Source organism: Procambarus clarkii, chromosome 22, assembly GCF_040958095.1.
Source record: "Procambarus clarkii isolate CNS0578487 chromosome 22, FALCON_Pclarkii_2.0, whole genome shotgun sequence".
In the NCBI taxonomy this organism is placed as follows: Eukaryota; Metazoa; Arthropoda; class Malacostraca; order Decapoda; family Cambaridae; genus Procambarus; species Procambarus clarkii.
Window position 1 is genome coordinate 44936336 of NC_091171.1, and position 25419 is coordinate 44961754.

Genomic DNA, 25419 nt, shown 5'->3' on the forward strand with positions numbered 1-25419 from the left:
CCATTATTTGCAAGAGATAACTTGAAAAGACTTTGATTTTCTGTGGAAAGACCTTCTGACAAGTCATTTCAAGACTAGACTGAATATCTACAATGACAACCTCAGCATATTATGACCCTATAGGAATACATACTTACAATGTGGTGTTGTAGGGAATGTTATGTCATACCGACTGCATGATCCCACGCCCAAACAAATGGCGAGATCTTGCATGAGGAAGCAGCAAAATGCAAATGTTCACAGACACATTTCCCAAAAGTTAAAATATTCCTTTAACAACTACCAGTGTATGTCAAATGCAGCCATTTACTACTGACAAATTTCCTTCGCAGTACCATAATGACTCTTAATTACTTTTTACTATCTTGTATGTGTGTTGGACATACTTGAAAATAACAAACTACAAGACCTTCATCAATAAGAACTTATCCTCATAATAAATAAAAATCTTTACAAGAATTATCCAAATTGAGTAAAATTGTTTAATAAAATGCATGACTGAATTTTAGATTCAGACATGTAATACCGGTATTATAAAGAATGATATAAAACATTTCATCAACATCTAGTTAAAACCAAGAGTAATGCACGATAAATCTAATACATAATTCTTTTTTTCATCACTTACAGAAATCTTTGGAAGACTAGGAATCTCATGAGCAGCAAAATTAATGACAACCAGTGAATAGGACTCAAAATGAAGATAAATTTTCCATCGAACTCATTACAATATGGAACAATTATCAGTCGATACCCCCCCAGAACACAAGAATCACTCTGTGCCAGTGTGGTGCCATCTCACCCTGTGCCACTGTAAGGTCATTAACCTCATCCTGTAACATTGTAGGGGCCATAAATCTCACCCATTGCCACTATAGGGGTCATAAACTTGACCCTTTATCACTGGGCTATGTAGCACCATTAAATGTGTGGGATAATCATAGGGGTGCTAAATATCACTAAGGATGCCAATACAAGAACAAAAAAGCACAAGGCGAATGATATCAAAGGTTTCCGATTCACCAAGAATACTATCGAGGGACAAGTGACCGCGAGGAACGGTCGGGAAGCAAGACACACGGATGTCCTGGAAGTCAGGACATTTAACAAGGATATGCACGACCATATGAGGGACAACGTAGTTAGGACAATAAGGAGCAGGGCAGCACTCCATGAAGTGCCCGTGAGTTAAACGTGTATGGCCAATACGTAACCTCACCAGTGCCGTTTCCCACTGCCAGTTACGGTGCTAGGAGGAAGGCCATGGGGACACACTACCCATAAGAGCACGTAGTTTGTTACCAGTAACAGAAGACCCTGCCAATGGGCAAGAATGGAGGAATGAATAACTGTGTAAAAGTTGGAGTAAGGAACACCTTTATGGGAGATGAGACAAGTGCAGATATCTTCCTTAGCTGCAGGGTCCGCACGCTCATTTAAGTTCATACCATTATGGCTGGGAACCCAGCAAAACTCCACTGTCTTAAATCTACTGGAGATAAGAAGTGAAGAATTTACTTCTTCCGAATTTACACAGAATTCTGAACTGAAGAATTTACACAACTGAAGTTCAGAGTAAGGTAACTTAGAGAAGGAAAGTGGTTAGTGCAATGTTAAGTGCTTTTTGTCGATGTTGGTGATTTTTTCTAAAGTCAGAAAAAAGGAATAAATGCAGTTGGCGGGCTGAATATGAGTGATAGTTCAAGTAATGTATGGATGCAAATATTTATAATATAATATAAGTGGGAAAAACAGAGTATAATCGGACAATCCCAGAAGTATATACTGTATGGTGTTAAGAAAACAGATAAAAATAAGGTATGAAAATGATATATGTGGAGTGAAAAAGTTATCAAACAAGACTGTAGAATGCATACTGAAATGGCTTGTGCATGTTGAACAAATATAACTACCTGAATTTACCTGAGGCTACCATTTCTTAGTTTCAATGAGGACAGGAAGCTGGCAGCTTGTCAAAGGTCCCCATATTGTTCCCGAGGAATTTTTCCAGTTGAATTTTAACCCCTGCACTGCACACCTATTTTGGCAAAAATTTCATGGTGCAGTTGTTAACACTTTCGCCCGGGCATGACGCAGTATTGCGTCATCCGTTTACTGTCGGTAATGCCGGGGATGACGCAGCATTGCGTCATTCACTTTAAATAATCGCCAAAAATCAGGTTTTTATCAGATTTTTTTGGGAATGGTTTTAAAATGCGCGCCGATGTCTTCCCATTTTCTTTGTTGAGCCTCATGGCCCTCAGGCGGCTTGGCACACGCCGTGCGCCCATTGTTTTCGCTCCACTGTTGTGACCAATGTTGCCTGGCCTCGCATCTCAAACGTGTGAACATTTTGGCTATTTTCCATGGCTATATTTCTTACTGCAGCTTTAGAAACTATCTACACTTACTCCACGATGGATAGTGATCATGAACAAGGACCTTCCAGGAAGAAAATTGTGAAAGAAAGGCTTGAAAAGGGCGGGAATTGGGAGTGTAGCTGGAAGGCGTCTGAGCGCTCACTTGCGGCTAACGTGTGTCCCGTCTTCAACTCGTCGGCGGTTGGAGCGTGACCAGGTTTTTTATTTTATATGCTAATGTTCCTCTAGAGAATTCTATTGCGAACCCATTGAGACCAAAATGAAAGACCTAGGACGAAAATTGAGGTGACCAGAGTGAAAATAGTGAAAACATTTTATCGCGTTTGCGCGCTCCTGGGTAACTCGTTCGCACTTTCTCTGTTTGCTGCGGGTAATTAGCCGGGCTTTTGGAGTTTATATGCATTTAGTGCTGTAGAGAATTCTATTGCGAACACAATGATACAAAATTTAATCTCGTAGGACGAGAATTAAGGTGAAAAAGTTGAAGAGAGTATACACTTTTCAGAATTTACGCGCGCTCCCGTGACACCCTGGGTCCCATATCGCACAGTTGAGGGGTGGCACGCGGGGTACGCCAAAGTGTTAAGGACATATTTCTGTTGTTTTATAAATGCTCAGCTAATGTCAATGTCAAAATGTTTCCAAACGCAATCATTTTCATTTCAAATCACAAAGAGCGATGAAAACATTAAAAAACTTTAAAATATGGCCTAATTAAAAAAAAAATTGCACAACCCTGAGAGCGCCTTAAGGTGCTTTACGCAGTGCAGTAGTAATGTCTTAGCATTTATAACTTCTGTGAGTAGGCGATTCCACGGGTTTACCCTTAGGGTGAAAAAGCATCTCTTGCTTCTGTCCTGAATTGTGCTTGTTGAGCTCGTAGCCGTTTCCCCTTTTATGGGTTACATTTAACCTTTTAAGGAAGTGATTTGGATTAATACCTTCCAATTTGTTCAGTATTTTGAAGATCTCCGAGATCAGCCTTATCATGTCTGGTTTGTAGTAGTGTTATTCCTATGGCCCTCAACCATTCCTGGTACAAGAGTTAAATTGGTTCTGGATTAGTTGCTCTGTGTTGAGCTTTCTCTGAGAAAGCAGATATGTCCTTTAGAAGGTGAGGTTTCCATGCATGGATACACTAGTCCAGATGGGAGTGCAACAGAGACTTGTACAGTTAAACAATCACTTTCTCTTCCTTGACGTCAAAGATTATTTTACTTATTCCTAAGGTTTAATAGTGAACTGGTGGAGAGAGTATATTTTAATAAATCTGAGAGTAGGAGAAGGCCAGGATAAAAATGGGCAGACATTTTGAGTGCATTAGGAAGAGCAAGGCTAGGTTGAATCGGTTTGTAAGGAGTGAATGCATTCATTCGTTACATGATATTTCAGAGTATCATTGTATACATGGTTTTCTGAAATGACAGAGTGCTAATGTGGATGATTGTTAGATTGTGTGGTACTTGTTCACCCATGATGCTATAAAGCATTAGTGATATAATAATGGCAAAGTGATTTTTTGCCTAGTATCTATAACATTTTTAATATATTCCTCCCTTGATAAATGATAATGTTTGTCAATCTAGAGCTCGAAATAAAATACAACTTCTATTAGTAGAGTAAATAGCATATAATACAGTAAAGGATTTTACCTGAATCCAACTTCATTCATAACATATGCAATATAAAGGCCACCCATTGCAAATAAGAAAAGGTACTGAATACAGAAACCCAGTTACCTTTCTAATTTTATAATTTGTTCCTTTGAATAAATAAAGTGATATGGTATGTGCAACTACCCTGCTTAAATTTCCCAGAAATATATTGCTTATACTAAAAACTGAGTTACTATCAAGGGTTAACACTGAAGTATTATGCAAACCTTGGTATTCTATACATACATATACACAAAACAATCACAGAAAAAATCAAGTTCAACATGTTGACATTAACTATGAGTGATGTAGTCTTAAGCACCAATAATGACCAGTGGGCAAACCTCACCTTGTCCAGAAAACACAGGCACACAGGTAAGATTCTTTAAGTGCCCTAGGTAAGATTCTTTAAGTGCCCTATCATTATGAAAAATCTTTTTTTTAGAGATGGGTTCCATAGCATAAACTTTAAAATAAAATCCAGAAACACTTCCCATATCCGACATTTTCACAATTCACAACTGTGGTCATCAGTTCAACAAAGGATTGTAATAACCAACACATTCAAGTCACTAGTGTTCAATCGTAAATTATCTAAATAATATACTCTCACCACCGATGTCTTTCCTTTCACATATTACTGTAAGTTAATGACTGCTTTAACAACCCATGAAGTAATAATGTGTCACCATCTTAAATGACATACATCACTTTGTACTACAAAAGTAATTCTAATTAAACTTACTGTAATAAAAACCAAGACAATGGTATGGAAAGTTTACATAATACAATTGGAACCTATGTTACATAACTTGCCTTGAGAAAGTACAGTATACCCCAAGTTACAGAACACATCAAAGAGGCAGAACAGTCACAATATACAAATACATTAATTTCACAAACATGTTTTGTATATAATCAGTTTCCAAGAGAAAAGGTTAACAATTCCCAGATTGTATGGTTCCTAACTGGCATTATACTAAAACATTATACTCCTTTTAGAAGTAATGAAATTCCTATTCTTTATGTAATAAGAAGGTACAAGCTCGACAGAAAATTACCTGGTATAACCCTGATGCAGAACGCTGTTTTTATTTCCATAAACACAAACCAAACAAGACATGATGTGATACTTATTACACTCCATTTGTTATGTAGAAAATGTATAAATGCCTTCGTTTCCTAAACTTGATGATTTAATGAAATTATTTTACTTGTCGTTTACTCCATTGCAATCTTCTCGGGCAGCAATCACTTTGTCTGTAGCTACCTCCTTGGTCTTCACAAAGCGCATTTTGGTGTGCTCATCAATTATTGCCGTTGCTCGACTTTTCTTCAGCTTATATTCAGCCTGAAAATAATTAGCAGTACAGTATTAAGAAATAATTATAAGAGAATACACGAAGCCTGGAAGACGACATGGCACTGGCTGCGGCACAGGAAGTAACAAGGGTTTAGGCATCCTTCAAGATGCTAATACAACAGCATAAGGACATAAGAGTGGCAATATCAAAAGTATCTGATTCACCAAGGATTTTATCGAGGGATAAGTGACTTAATGGGACTTTGGGAGAGCAGGATCTCTAAACATCCTGAAAATCAGGACATTCTATGAATAGGTCCTGAGCAGTAGCAGCAGCAGCATTTAGCAATAACAGCAGTCAGCATGCGGTCACCCAGCAAAGTACAGCCCTGGAGGACTTGCCACACAAGCTTTATGAGTGAATCAATGTAATTTACAAAGTTATCTATAAGTCATCTTGTCAATCTTTTTATTCTTTATATCTTCCACATTTCATCTTTTTTTCCACGACTGAAATATTCCCCATGCAGTTCGTGTATGATTGTTGTTCTTGGAACAACAATCCAAGAACAATTCTTGTTTTTTATGTTTGTTTTGGGTCAATGTTTCTCTTATAGTAAAAAAAAAAAAAAAAAAATGCTTTGGATTAAATACTTAGGTTATTTTCAACATTAAATAATTCACAAGTCTGAGTTGCATCAATGAAAGACCAGGTTCTGCACCCATGAATTGCAGGTTGCATTCCTAGGTAAACAAATCTACCAACTCCAGAGTAGAGAAGGGCAGTGAAAATGTGATCACTATGTACAAAATATGCAGGACACTAAATAAATGAACGCTAAATATTACAAACAAACCAAAGAATACACACTCACAGTGAGGAATGTCAACAAGTGGTATATATACTGAAAAGAAAATATTGGTAGCTGTGGAAGCCACCTTCATCCTTCTTCAAGAGAGAAAATATAATGAAGAAATAGAATATCAAACAATATACGTGCATCAGTACAAATAACCAGCAGGCAGGAGCCCCATTCTCCATATATACTACAGTAGTAGAAAAGAAAAGCTAACTCAGTTATTTAATTATTGGCAGACATCGTGGAGAACTGACAATTTAGTCTTGAATTTTTACTTTAATTAAAAAAATAAATACAATATTTATTTGGTCCTGGCTTCCACCAATATTTGAGAATGACCAATGTCTTACATCTTGAGGTTATCTTGAGATGATTGAGGCTTAACATCCCCCATGGCTCGGACCTTGACCAGGCCTCCTTTTTGATACACACCTCCCTAGGAAGCAGCCCGTAGCAGCTGTCTAACTTCCAGGTACCCATTTACTGCTAGGTGAACAGGAGCATCTGGGTGAAAGAAATGCTGTCCATTTGTTTCCGCCTCCGCTGGGGATTGAACACGGAACCTCAGGACTACGAATCCCGAGTGCTGTCCACTCAGCCATCAGGCCCACATGATGTTGACCAATTACTGTATTAGGCTCAAACAATGGGTGATAATGACCGATTTGCATTTCCTATTCTTTTGCAAAATAAAACCAGCGATGAATGTAATGAAACGCCATTTTCTGGGTGAGACCCGGAGGCTCCCCGGAGCTTATCCAGGCTGATATGCTAATGTCAGACTTTGGCATCAGTCATGTGTATGGAGTTCTATGGGCCTACCATGGACCACAAGCCAGATTCCCCTCAGAGAGGCAAGGGGAGCAATGGCCTATAGAAACCCCCGTGTGGTTGGAAGCATTCTATGTCTGCCATTGACCGGGTCAGGCACCCAGAAAGGTAAGCGTCCCAAAACAAACCCCTATTCTGGTGAAAATTTCTACCACAAGCCGAACAGGAGGATAGAACTCCCCTAAAAGAAACAAACAAACGATCATGACGTCACACGTCACCGCGTCGCTGTCTGTGCAGCTCCCCCCTCCCTGGGAGGGGGAAGGGGGAGCCCCAGACCTACCGTGCCAGCTTTCCACCATTAGTTTTGAGGTTGGATGTCAAAAAATGCGAGAAACCACCGACCGGAGGGAGGGAGGGCTGCCGGGGAGTCTCCTGGTCTCACCCAGAAAATGGCGTTTCATTACATTCAACGCTGGCTTTCTGGGGGGAGCCCCTTCGGCTCCCTGGAGCTAACTACCCACAGAGGGAAAAAAGAGGGACGTACCCGGGAGGCGATCGCCACACACTCCCCAATTCAAAGTCGAGACAACTGGCTGCAATCGCCAACCCAAGGTGACATAGGCCCGAATGGGCCCGGGAACGACACGAGACATTGAGCAGCCAGGCTCCTGTACGACTGCCAAAAGCCCCGTGCCCGAATGTCAGCTAAGACATGCCACCAAGACGGCAGCAAGAGCAGTGAATCCACAAACCCCATGGGCATGGGGAAAGAAAAAGAAAACCCTGCAAGAGGACAGGGTACCCAGGCAGAACAGAGCCGGCCGCCATGATTGGGGAAAACAAGCTGCGCAGTACCCTGCACCCCACCAGTGCAAAACTGCCCCTTACCCTAAGGTGAACAAGGGATACAGAACACCTGAGCACACAAAGGGCGGCCGAAAACCAAGCAGTAAACGGCCTAGCAGGGGCAGAACCCAAGGAACTTGTGGAAGGTGGCCCCAAGCCCCAAGGGCAGTACTTACAGGACACCTAGGGAAGGAAACCCTAGGCACATGCAGCCCGAGTAATGGAGAATCACTCCCGGCTCACGCACCACTTAGAAGACAGTCACCACACTCTAGGTACCGTACTGAAACAACCAACAGAGCTGGAGCACACGACCTCAGCCTCTAGAATCAGCCGAAGAACTGATGGTGGATATCCGACGCGGTAGGTCTTGGGCTCCTCTTCCCTCCCGGGGAGGGGGGAGCTGCGCAGACAGTAGCGCAGTGACGTGTGACGTCATGACCGTTTGCTCGTTTCTTTTAAGGGAGCCACCTGTTCGGCATGTGGTAGCAATTTTCACCAGAATAGGGGTTTGTTTTGGGACGCTTACCTTTCTTGGTGCCTAACCCGGTCGATGGCAGACATAGAATGCTTCCAACCACACAGGGGTTTTGATAGGCCATTGCTTCCCTTGCCTCTCTGAGGGGGGCCAGGCTCTGGCTCGTGGTCCCTGATAGGCCCATAGAACTCCATACACATGACTGATGCCAAAGTCTGACATTAGCATATCAGCCTGGATAAGCTCCGGGAAGCCGAAGGCCCCCCCCAAGAAAAATTAATTAATTAATAAAAAAAAAAAAGTTTGCCAAGAAGTGTAAGGAGTGTTATATTTAAAGCACTTCAAAACATTAATTTTGTTTCTATGTGATACAGTGCATGAGGATTTAAGCCTCTGTAGAACATTTGAAATGTCTGAAGAATTGGGCTTTCATATATGGTTACAATTCATTAAAAATCAAAATGCTACTTCATCACAGAGAAGAATGCATTTTATAAAGCAGAAAATATATTTGTGTATATACAGTACATATATATACCAACTTCTCATTTTCTTATTAGTCTATTTTCAAGTGAAGTATAAATATGTAAATTGTATAGTATAAATTTTTTTACCGTTTTTTTACCATATGCAGACAATAAAAATCTATAAATTTTGTTTCATCCATCCATCTGTATATATTTATGTATACAGTACTGTCCTTTTAATATGAACTATTTATCAGTAAACTTTGCTTTACTTTTAACTATAGAAATCACACAAGATTATCTAAAACAATACAAAATCAATTACCTTAACACATGTTCACTTGTACCGTTATACCTACAGTAAAGGCTCACTATGTTCAACATAATCACTACTACAGCACTACATTATTAGGCACAACCCTCTGGTCGGAAGATACAATTACAGTACCACAAAGTACAGTACTTATACACTGGAACACAGTAATGTCTCTCACTCTTCATTACTCTCCTAATTCGAATAAATAAGCATCTGAAAACTAATTCTCACCATAATTTAATCAATATAAAAGCATCTGGTTATTAAATTATGCTCCCTGTCCATCCTGCATGTAACATCCAATGAATGTCATATAGAGCCATAGACTAAGTTTACTTTCTTAGCATGACTGAGTGCTGTGTGTGCTGATTTTTTGTGCGCATTTTAGTGGGTATATGTTCGTAGAGCTCAAACTGCTGGGCAAGTGTTGTACCTGGATGAGGTTTTGTGAGTTCTACTCCCCAAGCCCTGCCAGGGGCCAGGCTTGAGTTGTGAGAGCTTGGTTCAATGGGCCGTTGCTTGGAGCAGCTCACCGGCTCACATATCCACTACAGCCTGGTTGGTCCGGCACTTCTTGCCAAAAACTGTCCAGTTTATCCTTAAAGATTTCCACTTTTGTTCTGGCAATATTTCTTATATTTGCTGTACATTTGTTTAACACTTCATCTGTGCCTTCAACCATTATTTAGAAAAGTTAAATTATGTGATTAGGAAAATGACAAATACAGTAGTTAAGAAAATGTAAGTCTTCAAAAGTCTTAAATTTATTTATGCCTTATTCCTATGTTAAACTTGAGACATTAATGATCTACATACTTTACCCATGATGAGGTTGACGTACTGAGCGACGCAGTGCATCATGATCAAAAGGCCATGGTATATGTAGCCTATGGAGTGCCAGTAATGCAATGTGGTGTCCACACGAAGCAGGAGGAAAGCCATGCCCATGTAGGCAAAGTTTTGCATCTTTACAAACCAGGCAAACCAGTCATAAGCATACTGGCCCTGAAAAATTCAGTAATATTCAACTGAATGGTAAATGGGCTGCCACATTTATGAGTAATTTATAAAAATCTATTTGTGCTAATCATAACATCAAATATGCAAATTCACGAAGCTGTATTCTGTCTCGACACAAAAACAAGCCTTATTTTAGAAGGAAGCACCGTACTGTTTTGGTATGTTTTCAACAAAAGTAACAAATTATGATTGGATGCAACACATAAAATTATAATCAGTGTTGGGCAATATGGGTGACGTGAATGGTGAAGCGAGACTGGGCCCCGAGCATGTTGTGAGGGATGCACATTGTTTACTAGGAGTTAATGATACTGGCTGCAGACTAACATATGTACTCTTGAGAGAAAGTTAGATAATACTAATAAATATCTTTAACATAGGAATACAGTATACATAAAGTATATATCGTACTGTGCAAGTGAAGAAATATATATATTGAGTATAAATGATTACTGTATGTACTTGTGGAAATAAACATGTTTAAGCAATTACATGACTATATGGAAGTTTTGTCTGCTTATATAATCAATATTGTAGCAGACCAGACTAAATGGTAAATGAAGAATTGTGCATCACAATGGGAAGTCAACTATGTGTAGGGGGGCAAAGTGTATGGAGGAAGAAAAATTAGAATAATACAGAACCTAACCGAGAACTGAAATAGTAATGAACAAAATGGGTTTTGTAATGAAAAAGTATGGAAAACGTGTCTATACAGTATATGGACTTGCAAAATCATATAATAAAGTGAATGGAGACAGTATTTGAAGCACAGCATTGAAAATGTATTGAAACGGTGAAATGTTATTAAATTACATGAAATGCTTTTGTGTATAATATGAGATACTGTAATCCTTTCTACAGAACATATTAAATTTTCCATTTTCATTAATTCTATATCTGCTCATTGACTTTAAATTGTTACTAAATTACAGCCATATACCATCACCACAGCAATATTCTAATTTACGCAAAGTGGCTACATACCGAGTCTCCAAGTCTCCTCCTGACAAGGCGGTCAAAATAGTCTTCCACAGCGAGTATGAATGGCACGGTCAGCATGGATAGGTAGTAACCCGAGTACACTCCATGCCAGTATGCAGAGGCCAACATTGTCAGTGCTTCCCTGTTGAGAGTCAAGTATGTTTAATTGAAGCGGTAGATAGAAAATCTGTAGCTACAGATTTTCAATGCAGTCACTGACCCATAATACAACCAGATTTGGAGACTCGTTAAGTTAAATCATGTTTGTTAGAAAGTTTAGAGCATTTGAGTATATACTGTGAAAGGGAAGTCGATAGCAATAAAACCAGGAATCAAGTTCATGTTGGGTATGTTATGTATCAGAGCCGATTCAACAAGACGGCGTCTGTGAAGAGTAGAGGCAGGAAAGATTATTTTGGAGGAAGACCAATCAATAGCATGATTAGAATCCCTAACATGACCCGCAACAACAACAACAACAACAATAATAATAATAATAATAATAATAATAATAATAATAATAATAATAATAACAACAACAACAACAACCCGCAATACTGTACATACATACAGTATATAATTTGACTTAAAATAATTTAACATAAGTTTTTTAAAACTTGCACAAACACTTTCCAATTTTTTGTGCATAATCAACTACGCAAATGCTCCAACTTTGTCTAAATGATCACAGCGTAACTTGAAAAACAAGAGAATCAAAATTAAATTTAAAATTGAATATTGAAAACTTTAGATTTTCAATTCAGAATAAAAAAATATGAACTATCACCAATTGTTCATTTAATGTTGTTATTCTCTCAGAATAGCATATGATCTTCATTTTCATCAAATTAGAATATAGGTTTTCAGTACTGTATAGTTTGCTGTAAAAAAAGTTGTCAATAAGGCATTTGAAATATGCGGCAAATTTAGACCAAAAAAAAAATTAGAACTACAAATGTATAAAGTTTATGGAAAATTTATTCTGAAAGGATTGTAGAACAGACAGCTGAGCACACAATATGTCAAAATAGTGAGAATCGGTCAAAAACTAAAATTTTAGAAGCCACTCAAAGTTGTAACTCTAGTTTCAGAGATAATTGAAGTTGAAGTTATCAACAATGAATAAAGGTAGTTTTAATCCGTCAATTTAATTGTTAGTTTCAATAAACATTGTTTGGCATTTGTACTCGAATATGTGAAAGTTGTAGGCCAATATGTGTTGAACTGAAGTCAAGGAAAAAATAACCCCCCAAAAAACACAAAATATAGGGATAATTATAATAATATAATGATTTAGGGGATATATTTAGGGTATACTTTATATAAGTTAAAAAGCTCTAATATGGTCCCTAATCATCAAAACAACCTAGAGAGACAAAAAAAATAGAGTTTGAAACCAGAGAAAAAATCAGCCCAAAAAATAAAAGTACCAAGTTTTGCGAGTTGTGACCAATTTATTTGTTGACCAATTTCATTCTATCTTCATATAGTTAGGGAAACATATGCACTCTCCAGGATGTAAAGATTACAACAAAATCAGATAATAAACAAAGGAGATAAAAAAAAATTGGGGGGGGGGGGGGGGGCATTGATGAAAGTAACATAGAAAGTAACATTGGACAATGTATTTACATGATATATAACAAAATATAGCATAATAACATAGTTACTCATTACTATTTGTGTTATTATGTATTATTCAGCAATGACATTAAAGGCACCAACGACATATCCACTTTGTGGACACTTCTTACTACTATTCTTCTTCTTTGAGCGTCGGACAGATGCTTGCATCTCTTTATTACTGCATTACCCTTCAGTTCCAGTTAATAGGAGCTGTTCTCCTTATCAACAAAATGCTCTTATTTTTTACAAATTTGTCTAAAATCAATTTTCTGAAAATATTTGATGAAAGTTTCATGTCACTGAAGCCAATAAGTTGGAGATTTGTTTAACATTTGTAAGTTATTTTTACATAATTCAAATATTTTTCACTTCCAGGCCCCCAATATGCGCGGTTTAAGGGTTAAATCATCATATAAAGATGACCGCATTCCCTAGTAACATTCATGACGGTAACCCCAGCCATACCATGAAATGGTAGCAGGATTTTTCACGGGTCAAGGTAATCTCTGTTACATCCACATGGACCTATGATATCCATATTTGCATCATACATGTAAAACCAGGACAATAATTTTGTAAATCTTCATAAAATGATAACTGCATTACCCTGTGAATCAACAATAGACAATAACTGCTGTCTAGAGGTTAGCTATCTCTATGCTTTCTTAGGCCTTTCTTCCCTCTCAACCTTTACCTACTCTTTCAAATTACACCCTGTACTTACTTTCACCAAATCTACAACATAATCACTTCTTGAATACTGTAAGAATGTCTATTGTATGTTATCCACACACCTAATTGAACCTCATAATTGTCCAATATCAATTCCTCTCCAACTCTTGCAACTTTACTCCCTTAATACTGGCAGGAGTGCTTTTCCTTTTTTTTTTTTTTTATTCTCGCACAGTTTTCAAAGTCAAAATCATCAAAATCTATCTTATCTTATTAAAGAAATAAATCATGATGAGGGATAAGGTTTTCTAGCCATTCTTCAAGGTTTCACTCTGTTCCATGCTTGTGCTAAAGTCTGGCTTCATTTCATAAATTTTTCATAAATCACATGAAATCTCTCATAAATCAATTCAAGCATTATTTTTAAAGCTAAAAATTATGCCTTGAGTGATGAGTTGAACCAAGAAAGTTGCACTGGAGGGCAAGAATACACAATGCATATTATCCCTTATTACCAGGTAGTTCATCCTCGTGTGCGTGCGTGCATTTGGAGAACTTTTATCAACAAATAAGACCACACTGCAACTGTCTGTTATGGCAATGTTTCAAATGATCATTCACATCAAGGACAAAATGATCTTCAAACCAGTCTTGTAATATTTCTAAACATCCATGCTGCCATATAAATAACAGGGAAAGAGATTTGGTCTCTTTTTAAATGCCCTTGGATATTGGATATTTCCACTCATGGCATTTGGGATCAGTGTGTGCCAGCAGCACTGGCACAGACACAGTGAACATGTACACAGAAGAGCCAGCACTTTTGCCACTGAGCAACAGTGCTGGTATGCAACAGGTGCCAATACAAGCTCGGGAAGTAAATCATCCTGCACTATCCATTCGTATGATTATGTACTCACCATACCTGCATCAGCCAGCTCCTTGTGTATTTTCACATGCTTAATATCGTATCATGCTTAAGGTACTTGAGTTATAGAGGATATCCTCATGCTGCATCCAAAGTTTGCAACCGCAGGCTACTGGTCACATACCCCTATATGACTAACCATCCTTTCAGGTGGGGGTTTTCATGGCATTTCATAGATAGTTGTTGACACACACCATGGAGCCCCTTCATGTAGTCTAGGGTAGCTGCAAATGCAATTTCTGCCAGAGAATTTCACTTGTGAACTAGTAAAGACAGGCTAAACATCACCATTTGATTGCACAAATGTAGTAATATAAACTGTTAAATAAAAATCTGTCTAAAACAAGCATATACAAAAAGAATAAAGACAAAAATTTAAGGAAAAAATTTAAATTTAAAACAAGAAAACAAAACTCAGCAAATGGGCAGTCTTGAATTATTGCACAGATATTCAAAGGACTGATCAAATCCTTCATATAGTATAGATATTATACTGTACCTACTTGATTGGCCTGGCCAGCTTGAGACGCTTGTATACATTATTGGCAAGCCAGAACTGCACTGTCATGTTCCAGCAACGCATTCCTGCCCGGACCGTCGGGGTGAAGTCTGCTCCAAACTCATCAATATTGTGGATAGTTTCAAAATTGTATTCAGTTTTGACTGGCTCCATTTTAGAACTGCAATGTAAAAAAAATAAAAACTGTACTATATAACCAACTTTAATTTGTGCTCTTATAAACAGAATTTTGGTGTTGAAATAAAAGTACGTAGGTGGAAAGAATGCTTAGAAAGCTTGACAGATGAAGTTTATAAAAGTACAAAGGTGAATGTGACTGCCTTTCATGTATTGAAAAGAATACAAGATTAAGAGCATCAGTGCAGAAGCAACAATGTGGGCAACCTTGAGAAGGAATGTGTGGGTGTGCAGAATTTGCAAGATGTAGGAAAGTGGTACAGTGCCTGAAGATTAGAATAAAGACTTGTGACTGTACCATAGTATAAGTAAGGCTATGAGTGCTTTGTATATGAAAAGCCATTTTCATATTTAAAAAATTATACACAGTATATATATTTATTTATTTTGGGAGGGAGGGGTCAAATAAGGGGCTGGGTGGTTACATGTACAGTACAAATTAAGGTCATAATTGCAACAGGAATTACTGACTTTATATGCAGTAATACGGTAACACATTGAAACATTACAATTTCTAGCATTTTAATCCATTATCTTTAATCAGCATTCACAGATATACAAAAGTATATCCAGTGAAATTCAGAAAGAAATCAATATTATGTTACAAAATCCCAAAAATTGTAAGTAAGACATTAGAAGATAACTTTTTTTTATAGTACTTCATACAAAATCTCCTCATATGTACTTGCATAAATTCTGATTAAGAATTAATAAGAAAAATTATTTCTAATTATTCCACACACAAACCTCATTGGTGCACTAGGTGCCATGGGCATGGGCACGCATGGGCACTAACTGCACCCCCACCGCCCCACTACCATCATCAGCCACTAAGGGAAGTATTTACTTCAGTTCTAAGATAACTTATACACAATTCCATCCAAAATAACTCACAGCTGCTCCCTGGAAAATTTATATTTAATCAATGCAATCACAACATTTAATAGTAAAGAGAGACAGTACATAATTCTCTAATGCCAGGAGCAATAACTAACAGCAAATTTACATGTAACACTGAAAGAGTGTTGGTGAGTGAGGGGTCAATGTCACCTGCCAGGTAACCCAAGGAATGGGGGGACATGAAGTTTAAGTTTTAAAACCAAATTATCTCATCAAATTATGTTATGAAGGGAAAAGGGAGAAGAGATAAGCATCAATTGCCTAGGGGCCTGACAGCTGAGTGGACAGCGTTTCAGATTCGTAGTCCTGAGGTTCCAGGTTTGATCCCCAGTGGAGGCGGAAACAAATGGGCAGAGTTTCTTTCACTCTGATGCCCCTGTTACTTAGCAGTAAATAGGTATTTGGGAGTTAGACAGCTGCTACAGGCTGCTTCCTGGGGGAAGTGTAACAAAAAGGAGGCCTTTTCGAGGACCGGGTCGCGGGAACGCTAAGCCCCAAAATCACCTCAAGATAATCAAGATAAATATCACTATTAAACATTTGATATTTAACCCTTAAATTTTGGGACTTGCCATATGATGCTTTCAATGAAGTTTCACTGTTGATGTGGGTGCATCAAATTAAAATGTATGTTTTACACCAGTGTTTGTCAAATGCTTTTAATGTCAATGTATACATGTTAGTGCTATTAACATTAATAATGATATAGAAACTAACAAGGTACATTAAAAAAAAGTAATAACTTTCCATGCAAGACAAAGATATATTGAAACAAAATGCTATAACCCAAAATCCACACAGAAGGTATTAACACAGAGTTTATCAGCACTAATGTGGATAAACTACCAGTACTCACCTTGCTTCAAGCACCTCATATTTACTTGGGCCACGACCAGGTTTGGGCTCACTGGCCACTGGGTATGCTCCAAGTCCGGCCATGATACACACACACTCCGATAGGACAAAACCAGCATAGATCCGCATGCGAAAGTTGAAGAACACAGGAGTCATATACCACATACGATAAAAAAAGCCATAATCTCTGAAGATTACCTCATTCTCAGCAAACTGAAAACATAATTCTTAATTGAAAATACAAGTCTTAAAGGGTCAGTAAATACATATCATTATTCTCAATATTCATACACAAACAAATAGTGCCTTCCCACATACATACATTAATACAATACATTACATAACACTTTCCCACACAAGGTGAGATGTCTAGGCAAGTTTCCTTATACCTGATGGTCTGTTCACCTAGCAATAAATTGGTAGTTAGGAGTTAAGCAACTGGAGGGAGGGGGGAAAGGGGGGGGGGGGGGGAGGGGAACCTTGATAAGTTTTACAGGCTTCCTGTCCTTGACAATGGGAAACAATACATTTATTACATGCATAAATTCAACAATTATGAAAGTAAAATATATTAATTGCAACCACATACTTTTCTTTTACTGTTATTCCCCTTTATCCCAGCCATGCTTATTTTCTTAAAATAGTAATTTTTTATAGAATTAAATAAGACTTGCTTTGCTTCATTCAAGAAAGCTCTTGGCAACATTTTACAACACTGCACCAACTCCATATATGCTCAATATTCTCTAAAAGACCCTTTCTAATTTCACTTATTGAATGTTTTATCCCAGTCTATAAACATCATGTAATCTTACTTTGCTTATATAATGTCAGTATTATTCTTTCTTCACTTCACACAAGAAAATCATGAGAAAATTTTTTCAATTTGATTAAGAAATGAAAGAAACTTACTGACAAAGGGAAGAAGTAGTCAGACAGCAGGAATGCCCCTGCATACAGTGGCACGACCCATATTCTCCGCAGCATTGCTTGTAAGCAGTCCAATCCACTGTTAAGAGGCGCCCCTTGCAGCATGTCTTCATATACTCTGTATTTATAGTACGGACCTGTCCAGAATGTGTGCTATAGTTCATCTTTTATAAAAAAAATATGAAGACAATGAACTTTAGGTACTCTATGTAACATGCTAAGACTGTGCAACTTTCTATAACTCATGATATGATTAGTTGGTTTCTTATTTTTCAAATTAAATATTTCTTATTGATTTGCTGCTTTAAATCAAGTTATTTGTATTCTCGCTTATACGTAGTTTATAAACAGTATTACAGTATTTAATGTCAGAATATTTATAGCAATTACTTTCAAATTTATTCCATAAGGCATTGTTTGTACTACAGTTTATAATTTTACTACTGTATTTAAATATTACTGTACAGTTGTCATTACAAACTACTACTAATATTACTACTACAGTACTAGTGTTGTATTAATATATACTGTATCACCACTTAAATTGTATGCTAAATGTTTTTGAATTCGTCTAAAAATATTAGTTTACTTGGGGCTTATCCGGAGAGCTTTCCGAGAGTTCTGCTCCCAAACGTGATCTGGGGTCAGGTTTGACTTGAGATAACTTGGTCCAGCAGGCTGATGCTTGGAGTAACCCACAGGCCATCACATCTACAACAACCCAATTGGTCCAGCACTTCTTGCAGGAAAGTGTTTAATTTTTTGAAGTCCACTTTTGTTCCAGCAATGTTTCCTATGCCTGCTGGGAAGGTATAAGCTCTGGCTAAGCATGTTAATAGCCATGGATCTCTAATGTTCATGCAGTGTTCTCTGATTGTTCTAAAAGGCACCTCTACTCCTCACTGGTTCTATTCTTCATATCCAACCATATTGATTGCTCCGGTATGTTATTTTACTGTGCAAATTTGGGACCTGTCTAACAGTATCATCCATGTACATACAGTACTGAGATACCTCTCTCATCTCCTTTCTACAGAACATTGAGAACTTTGACAGTCCAATAAATTAGGTGCTTTATAGTGTCAATGCTTGTTGTATATGTTCTCTATATTCCCTCTATTTTAGCAACCTCTTCTGCTCTAAAAGGGGAAGCGAGTAGTGATCAGCACTCAAGGTGGGACAGCACAAGTGATTTGAATAGAACGAGCATTATGGTAGATTCCCTGGATTTGAAAGTTCTCATAATCCATCCTATCATTTTCCTGACAGCACTATATTTGCTTGGTTGTGCACACTTAACATCGGGTCTTCAGACATTATTCCCAGATCCTTTACATGTTATTTTCCTTCTATGGGTAAATCCGATTTCTATCTTGTATCCTGTATTTTCTCCACGTTCTCTATTTTATCCCATCTTGCAGTTTTTCATGGCTTCTACAGTAGTAATTTTCATACAGATTTTTGTATTATCTGCAAAGGATGACAATGTTGTGACTTATTTTTGTCTATATCTGATATGAGAGAAAAAGCAGTGGTGCAAGGACTGTACCCTGTGGGTACAGAGCTTTTCATTGTGTTGAAAATTGATTTTATTTGATTGACTGTTACTTTGCATTCTCTTTCTGAAACTGAAAATCTATTACCGTATTTTACCTGTTATTCCTATTTATCTTATTTTATGGGCTATTACTCCATGGTCACACTTATCGAATGCCTTTGCAAAGTCCGTGTATACCACATTCGCACTTTGGTTTTCTTATAATGCTTTCTTGATTGTGTCATAATAAATCAATCATAACTTTATTCATTAAAGTTCATTTTGTACATTTATAGTTGGGTTAGTTTACACAAATTTACAGCAAATTATTTACCAAAGAGAAAGTCACAATAACAACATAACATGAAATACATGTATACTGTATACTATAGAATTAAATTTAGAACCTACATTTATCAATGATTTTAAAATTACTACATTTGTGAAATTCAGATTAAAATTTGTTTCTGTAACAACTTGCACAAATCGGTACAATAATGGTTGAGTAATTGCAAAAAGATGGGATCTCCCTGCTCTAAATTCATGTTGGCCTGGGTTGTGAAGTTCATTGTTCTCCATAAAACTGGAGATTCGATTCCTAATGACTTTCAGAAACTTTAGTCTATATTTTATCCAGTGATTTGCTACCTCCCTTGTACATCTCATGATTTAAGTGCTTCTCACCTATATCCAAGCTTTTTCTCCATATTATATAGAGTGCTCATGTTACTGGTATTTTACATTTCTTTATAAATATGGAATTCTATGAGTTGGGTCCTAGGGTTGAGTGCATGGGTACATTGTAAATTTCCCTTTCAGTCTTCTGTGCTCATGTTAATATTAGTTAATAAAGTGTCAGGGTTTTGGATATCATTCATGAGGAGGCTGTCTGGATCTTAAGCTTTTACGTCATTTACTGGGATGTTAAAACATAGCCTTATACTGAGGCTATGTGAAATGAAAATTACTTCAAATGAGTGAAATACTTTAGAATTTTGCTCATTTCTTTGTTGCCCTCTATAAACCTTTACTTGTAAGAATAGGTCCAATACTGGAGGTTTTTATTTTGATTCTATATATGTAAAAAAATATATTGCATTTCCCTTTATCTCTTGTTCCAATTTCATTTCTTCAGTCTGGTATAATTGCTGCAGCTTCTGCTCTATTTCTTCAATCTCCCTGTTTAAATTTCCTTTTCTGTTGGGATAACCATGTCTGCTTAAGCATTTCTGTTATTTTTCATTTTCTTTAGTAGTGTCATCTGCATTCTCTCTCTCTCTAGGGTGGTACTCTTTCTGGCCTTCCATAAAGGAAACACGTCTCAAGACGACTTGGGAGTTTTATTACTCAAGACAGTTTCCCAGCCAGAATTGTAAATGTTTTACAAGTTGTTATGAATGAACATTATCTAATCTGCAAATAAAAATTAAAAATTCAGTTATTCCCAAAAAATACTGTAATGTCATCCAGCAAATCTGCAAATACCTGTGAGGACTCCAACATAGCAGAAAGCATAATGAAAGATGTCCAGAGGTGTGGGGTCCACCCCCTCATATTTCAATTCTAGTTCAAGTTTAACTTTCTTCTCATCGTCTTCCTTCTTAGCCTCCCCACGTTTTCTCCACGTATCGTGAACTTCAAAGCACACCCCAATCAACTAGAAGATAATTATTACGAATTACTAAGAAAAATTATTCCAGTACAGTATATATAAAAGTCTCAAAATGAAACCATAAATACTTTGTGTCAAATTTAAAACTCGAGTTTAAACACACTTTAAACATCATGAAAAACTCTTTTCATCTCAAACTTTTCAATTTGCTAAATTTAAAAACTTCCTTGCATTAACAGATACGTTTTTGGGAATGTAAGATGTTGATAAATGGCACTCTATGCATTCTATGCTTTTGCTGCCTACTATATCTTGTACTGTATAGTGCCTTGTCCCATATTAAATACAGTATTCTCCTCCCACATCTTACCTCTACACATTCAACACATCATTTACTTTATCTCACAAAACTTACAACTATAATATCTGTATTGTATCTACAAAATTCTTGGCTTGACACACAACAACACTTGGTGTTGCTTTCTCACCCTTTCTTCATTAAACATTTTCCTATAAATTCTACTGTAATAATAATGATAATAATTATACTAATAATAATACATGATTATAATTATTATTAACAATAATAATAATAATTATAATACTGTAATGACAATTACAATAATATTCTTATTATCAATTATTCTTATTATAAATTACTGTATTAGTATTATAATTACAGTGGAACCTCGAGTGACGAGCAGCTCCAATTTACAAGCATTTCAAGTATCGAGCGAGCCACTCGCAGAAAATGTCTCGACTGACAAGCTTTCCCTCGATTAACGAGCGTTTCCGCTGGTTCTCGGACACCTCCGAAGACAGTTTTGTTGTTGTTTCACAAGACGAGTTTTCCACGTGATGAGCTCGGTACCGAAACAGATTAAACCCGTTAATCGAGGCGCCACTGTATTAGTATTATAGTTATTATTATTATTATAATTATTATAATAATAATAATAATAATAATAATAATAATAATTATTATTATTATACAGTAATAATAATACTGTAATAATAAGGGTCTTGGTAGTACAGAACATTCGGGATTGTTCTCGACTCACAATCGAGAATCTCGAATTCCTGGTGGGGCAGATATGATTGGGCACATTTCCTATTACCTAATTTCCCTGTTCACCTAACAGTAATTAGGTACCCAGGAGTTAATCAGCTTGTTGTGAGGTTGCATCCTGGGAGGGGTCAGTAATTCAACTGGGGTTGATGGGGGGGTTTCCTCGATATAAGCCTATTACATATACTATATATGAATACACTCTGGCTGCCTGTCCCAGACACAATGAATTATTATTACTGTATTATTAAAATTATAATAATAATAATAATAATAATAATAATAATAATAATAATACTTTATTTAAACAAAAGTACATTCATAGGATACAAGGAGAGTGTAGGAATCCTAGGCAAGATCAAGTATAGTGAAATGCCTCAAGTCACTAATACATAGAGCATTTCGTCAGCGTGCACTCTCCTGCCATGCCTCGCACTCAACACCTGCCACTCCCCCTCATCCCCCCCCCTTGCCATGCCTCACATTACCCCCACCCCTTCCTGCTGTGCCTAGCACTTCCCTCTGCCAAGCCTTGTACACTCCCCTGGCACACCTCACACTTCCCCCATACCATGCCTCGCACTCCTCCCCACCACACCTTGCCCCCTGCCATGCTTTGCACTACCCTTCTACCTGCCATGCCTCACACTCCTAACCCTGAACAAAATATGCTTAAATGTCTGAAAGTCATGACAATATAACAATTTATAACAACTAGGTACCTTTAATGTAATCATCATCTGCACTGCATTGGTGTGAGCTGGGGCCATCTCCAGACCAACATAATGGCAAACACGGAAAAATAATAAATATGAGAAGCTCCACCAAAAGCTGACTGCATGACACAAGCTGTGGACAGAAAATATTACACAGCATCAGCAATAGTCTTTGGGAGAAAGAAGTATAAAAATTTGTCACGTGGAACAGGAAGAGTTGATAATGTTTGCTCTTCCTCTATACATATTTGGCTTTCTGGAAGTCAGAAAGCCAAATATATCATTATTAAATATGGTTAGAGCTAGCAAATATGATAGCAAATATGCACACCATATTTGTACACCAAATATGGTGTGTGCAAATCTATGCACTCCTTGAACTTCAGTTCAAAGTGTGCATAGATTTAGAAAGGATGTGGGACACAGTTCACTAACACATTGTGCCGAAAGCTTCAAAACTAATAAATTGTTTAAAAGAGCAAGTGAAATTATTACAGCTTATCTCACTGGCAGCTATCCTAACTCTTTACTGTATTGTACTTTTCCCAGTCATCCCAACAAACACTATATGCACAATTCACCAACTTAAAACCAAAGCTGGGAACATTAGTAAAATACTATACCATCTATGGTATACAAGAGTGCCGCTCATGCCCTTGCACTAATTGTAGCTCTATTATTCAACAAATCTTTTGAATGTCACTTTTCTTGATATCCTTAAAAAAACAAAGAGTAACACCGGTTCATAAAGGAGGCGATACAGCTGACAAACAATTACAGACAATATGAAATCTACCGATACTATCAAAAATATTTGAAATAATTATTTACAAACAGTTTTACTCCTATCTTGTAAAATTCAACACACAGTATTAGGTCTCTGCCAGTTTGGCTTTTGTTAAAAAAAAAAAAAGAGAGAGAGTACCAATGATCCCATTATTAGTCTGCTTGATAGACAGTAATCCACACACCCCTTAATAAATATGATTTACCAACTGGCATCTTCATTGACCTGAGAAAGGCCTTTGATACTGTAAATCATAACTACCTCTTACTTGAACTTCATCATTATGGAATCCTAGGCCTTGCTCTAAACTATATTTGATCATATCTTAATGACAGACACCAATACTGTATGTAGCCATCAATGCCATAACCCTTCCCCACTCTACCATTAACCATAGAAATGTCACAGGGAAGCATCATAGAATCTCTCTTGTTTCTTATGAGAGATATACATGTAATCGTAATCTTGAGAGAGATTTTCTCTTATAACGTAAAAACACCATTATGTAATCTCACAAACCCATTGTACTACAGTATCTTGTAAATAAATAAATATATGACTCCCAAAACCACATATGCACACCAGAAATAAATATCTCCGATATTCCTAGAGTAAGTCATAATCTGTACAAACACTCCCAAGCAAATAAAAGGACCCAGTCTATGGGACTCACTCCCTTATGAATTAAAAAATTGTCTGACCTATACTTTATTCAAAAGTAAAATAAAAAAACACCTAATTTCATTCTCATAGTTTCCTATCTTGTGCATCAAACTCCCAGAGTACCTTGTGTACATTCCACACACCCAATTTAGTACTAGTGCATACCTGGATTGTACCTTGCAACTTCCTCAGTATATTATATTTATCTAGATGTACTTACTATGTTGAATTTCATTTGTTAAATTGTACCTATTGTACACTGGTTTTAACCAATAACCATTTATTGGTCAGCTGAAGAACCTGCCTGAGACGCTACGCATGTTAGTGGCTATGCAAGAATTAAACCCTCCGTCACCAATGTTATGTACTCTTGATCTCGAACCCATTGTTGATGTGACGACTTGTACTGAATTTTGTAACTAGCTCAAGATTGTAACTTGCTTAGCTAAATGAATTGTGGGGTTCAGTCCCTGAGCCCATTATGTGCCTCTATAACCCTTTCCACTACCGCCCACAAAATGGGTATGGGGTGCATAATATATGAACTAAACTAAAAACTCTAGCAACCCCATGTACCTTATTGTACATAAATAAAAAAAATAATCAACAAATAAAGATATTAGACGATTCTTAACCAACATATTGCTGCGATTTGTCCTAAACTACATAGAGCTGTAGCAATAGATGTCTGAAATGACTGTCCTTTCGAGTCATCTAGAAAGGTGTGTGGACATTTATTCTGACCAAAATAAGTGGCTAAATATAACAAATATTTTTACTGGTTGTTTTAGGGTTCATGTGCATGACAGCCTACACTTACAGCTGGCCTACAAACTGAATAAATTTACCCTTATGACTGACTTATTACCAGTCAAGCACTCACCTCTTACTGACGTAGAGGAGAATAAGAATATTTGTGGCGGTGAGGAAGAGAGGATGGATGATATGCCAGCCCGAGACTGCTAGGGTTAGGGCCAACCCCACAATCGTCCCTATCCATTTCCGGGCTTCAGGGCTCCTTAAACCTCTGTATATCTGCCCAAACCCTATTGAGGCTCCTAACAAACTCAGGTACACTATATCATCTGTCTTCATGGCCGCAGTTGTATACAAAATGATTCACATGCAGACAGGTAAACCGATAACCACAAGCGTTAACACAGTCTGGCGCACGTTTGCCACATCCAAATTGCTGAAAGTAGCGAGCTGACGGTCTAAAAGTAGCGGCTGTGTAATAAAAGTAGGACAAATTTTTTTTAGTGTCTGATACGGGTTTCAAGGTACTGTAATATATTTTAATATGTAGAGTACACTATACGATGTTAATTGTTTTATTATTATTT

General features: G+C 37.2%; 1 protein-coding gene across 1 annotated transcript; it reads right to left on the minus strand.

The window, feature by feature from the left end:
* Window positions 1-354: 354 nt before the first annotated feature.
* On the minus strand, window positions 355-25419 carry frj (membrane bound O-acyltransferase domain containing farjavit). Its single transcript, XM_045745102.2, has 9 exons — window positions 24960-25419; window positions 22633-22759; window positions 20715-20886; window positions 17675-17829; window positions 16764-16975; window positions 14814-14990; window positions 11088-11226; window positions 9897-10085; window positions 355-5387 (listed from the first exon to the last, which is right to left on the minus strand). The coding sequence occupies exons 1-9, from the start codon at window positions 25169-25171 to the stop codon at window positions 5247-5249; spliced, it is 1524 nt and encodes a 507-aa protein (XP_045601058.1). The 5' UTR covers window positions 25172-25419; the 3' UTR covers window positions 355-5246.

Coding starts and splice junctions, on each gene's coding strand:
- frj (XM_045745102.2), bottom strand. CDS start 25,171: ATGAAGACAGATGATATAGTGTACCTGAGTTTGTTAGGAGCCTCAATA. Junction 14,991..16,763: donor TATGAGGTGCTTGAAGCAAG/GTGAGTACTGGT, acceptor TTTACATTGCAG/TTCTAAAATGGAGCCAGTCA. Junction 11,227..14,813: donor AAGCTGGCCAGGCCAATCAA/GTAGGTACAGTA, acceptor GACTCTCAACAG/GGAAGCACTGACAATGTTGG.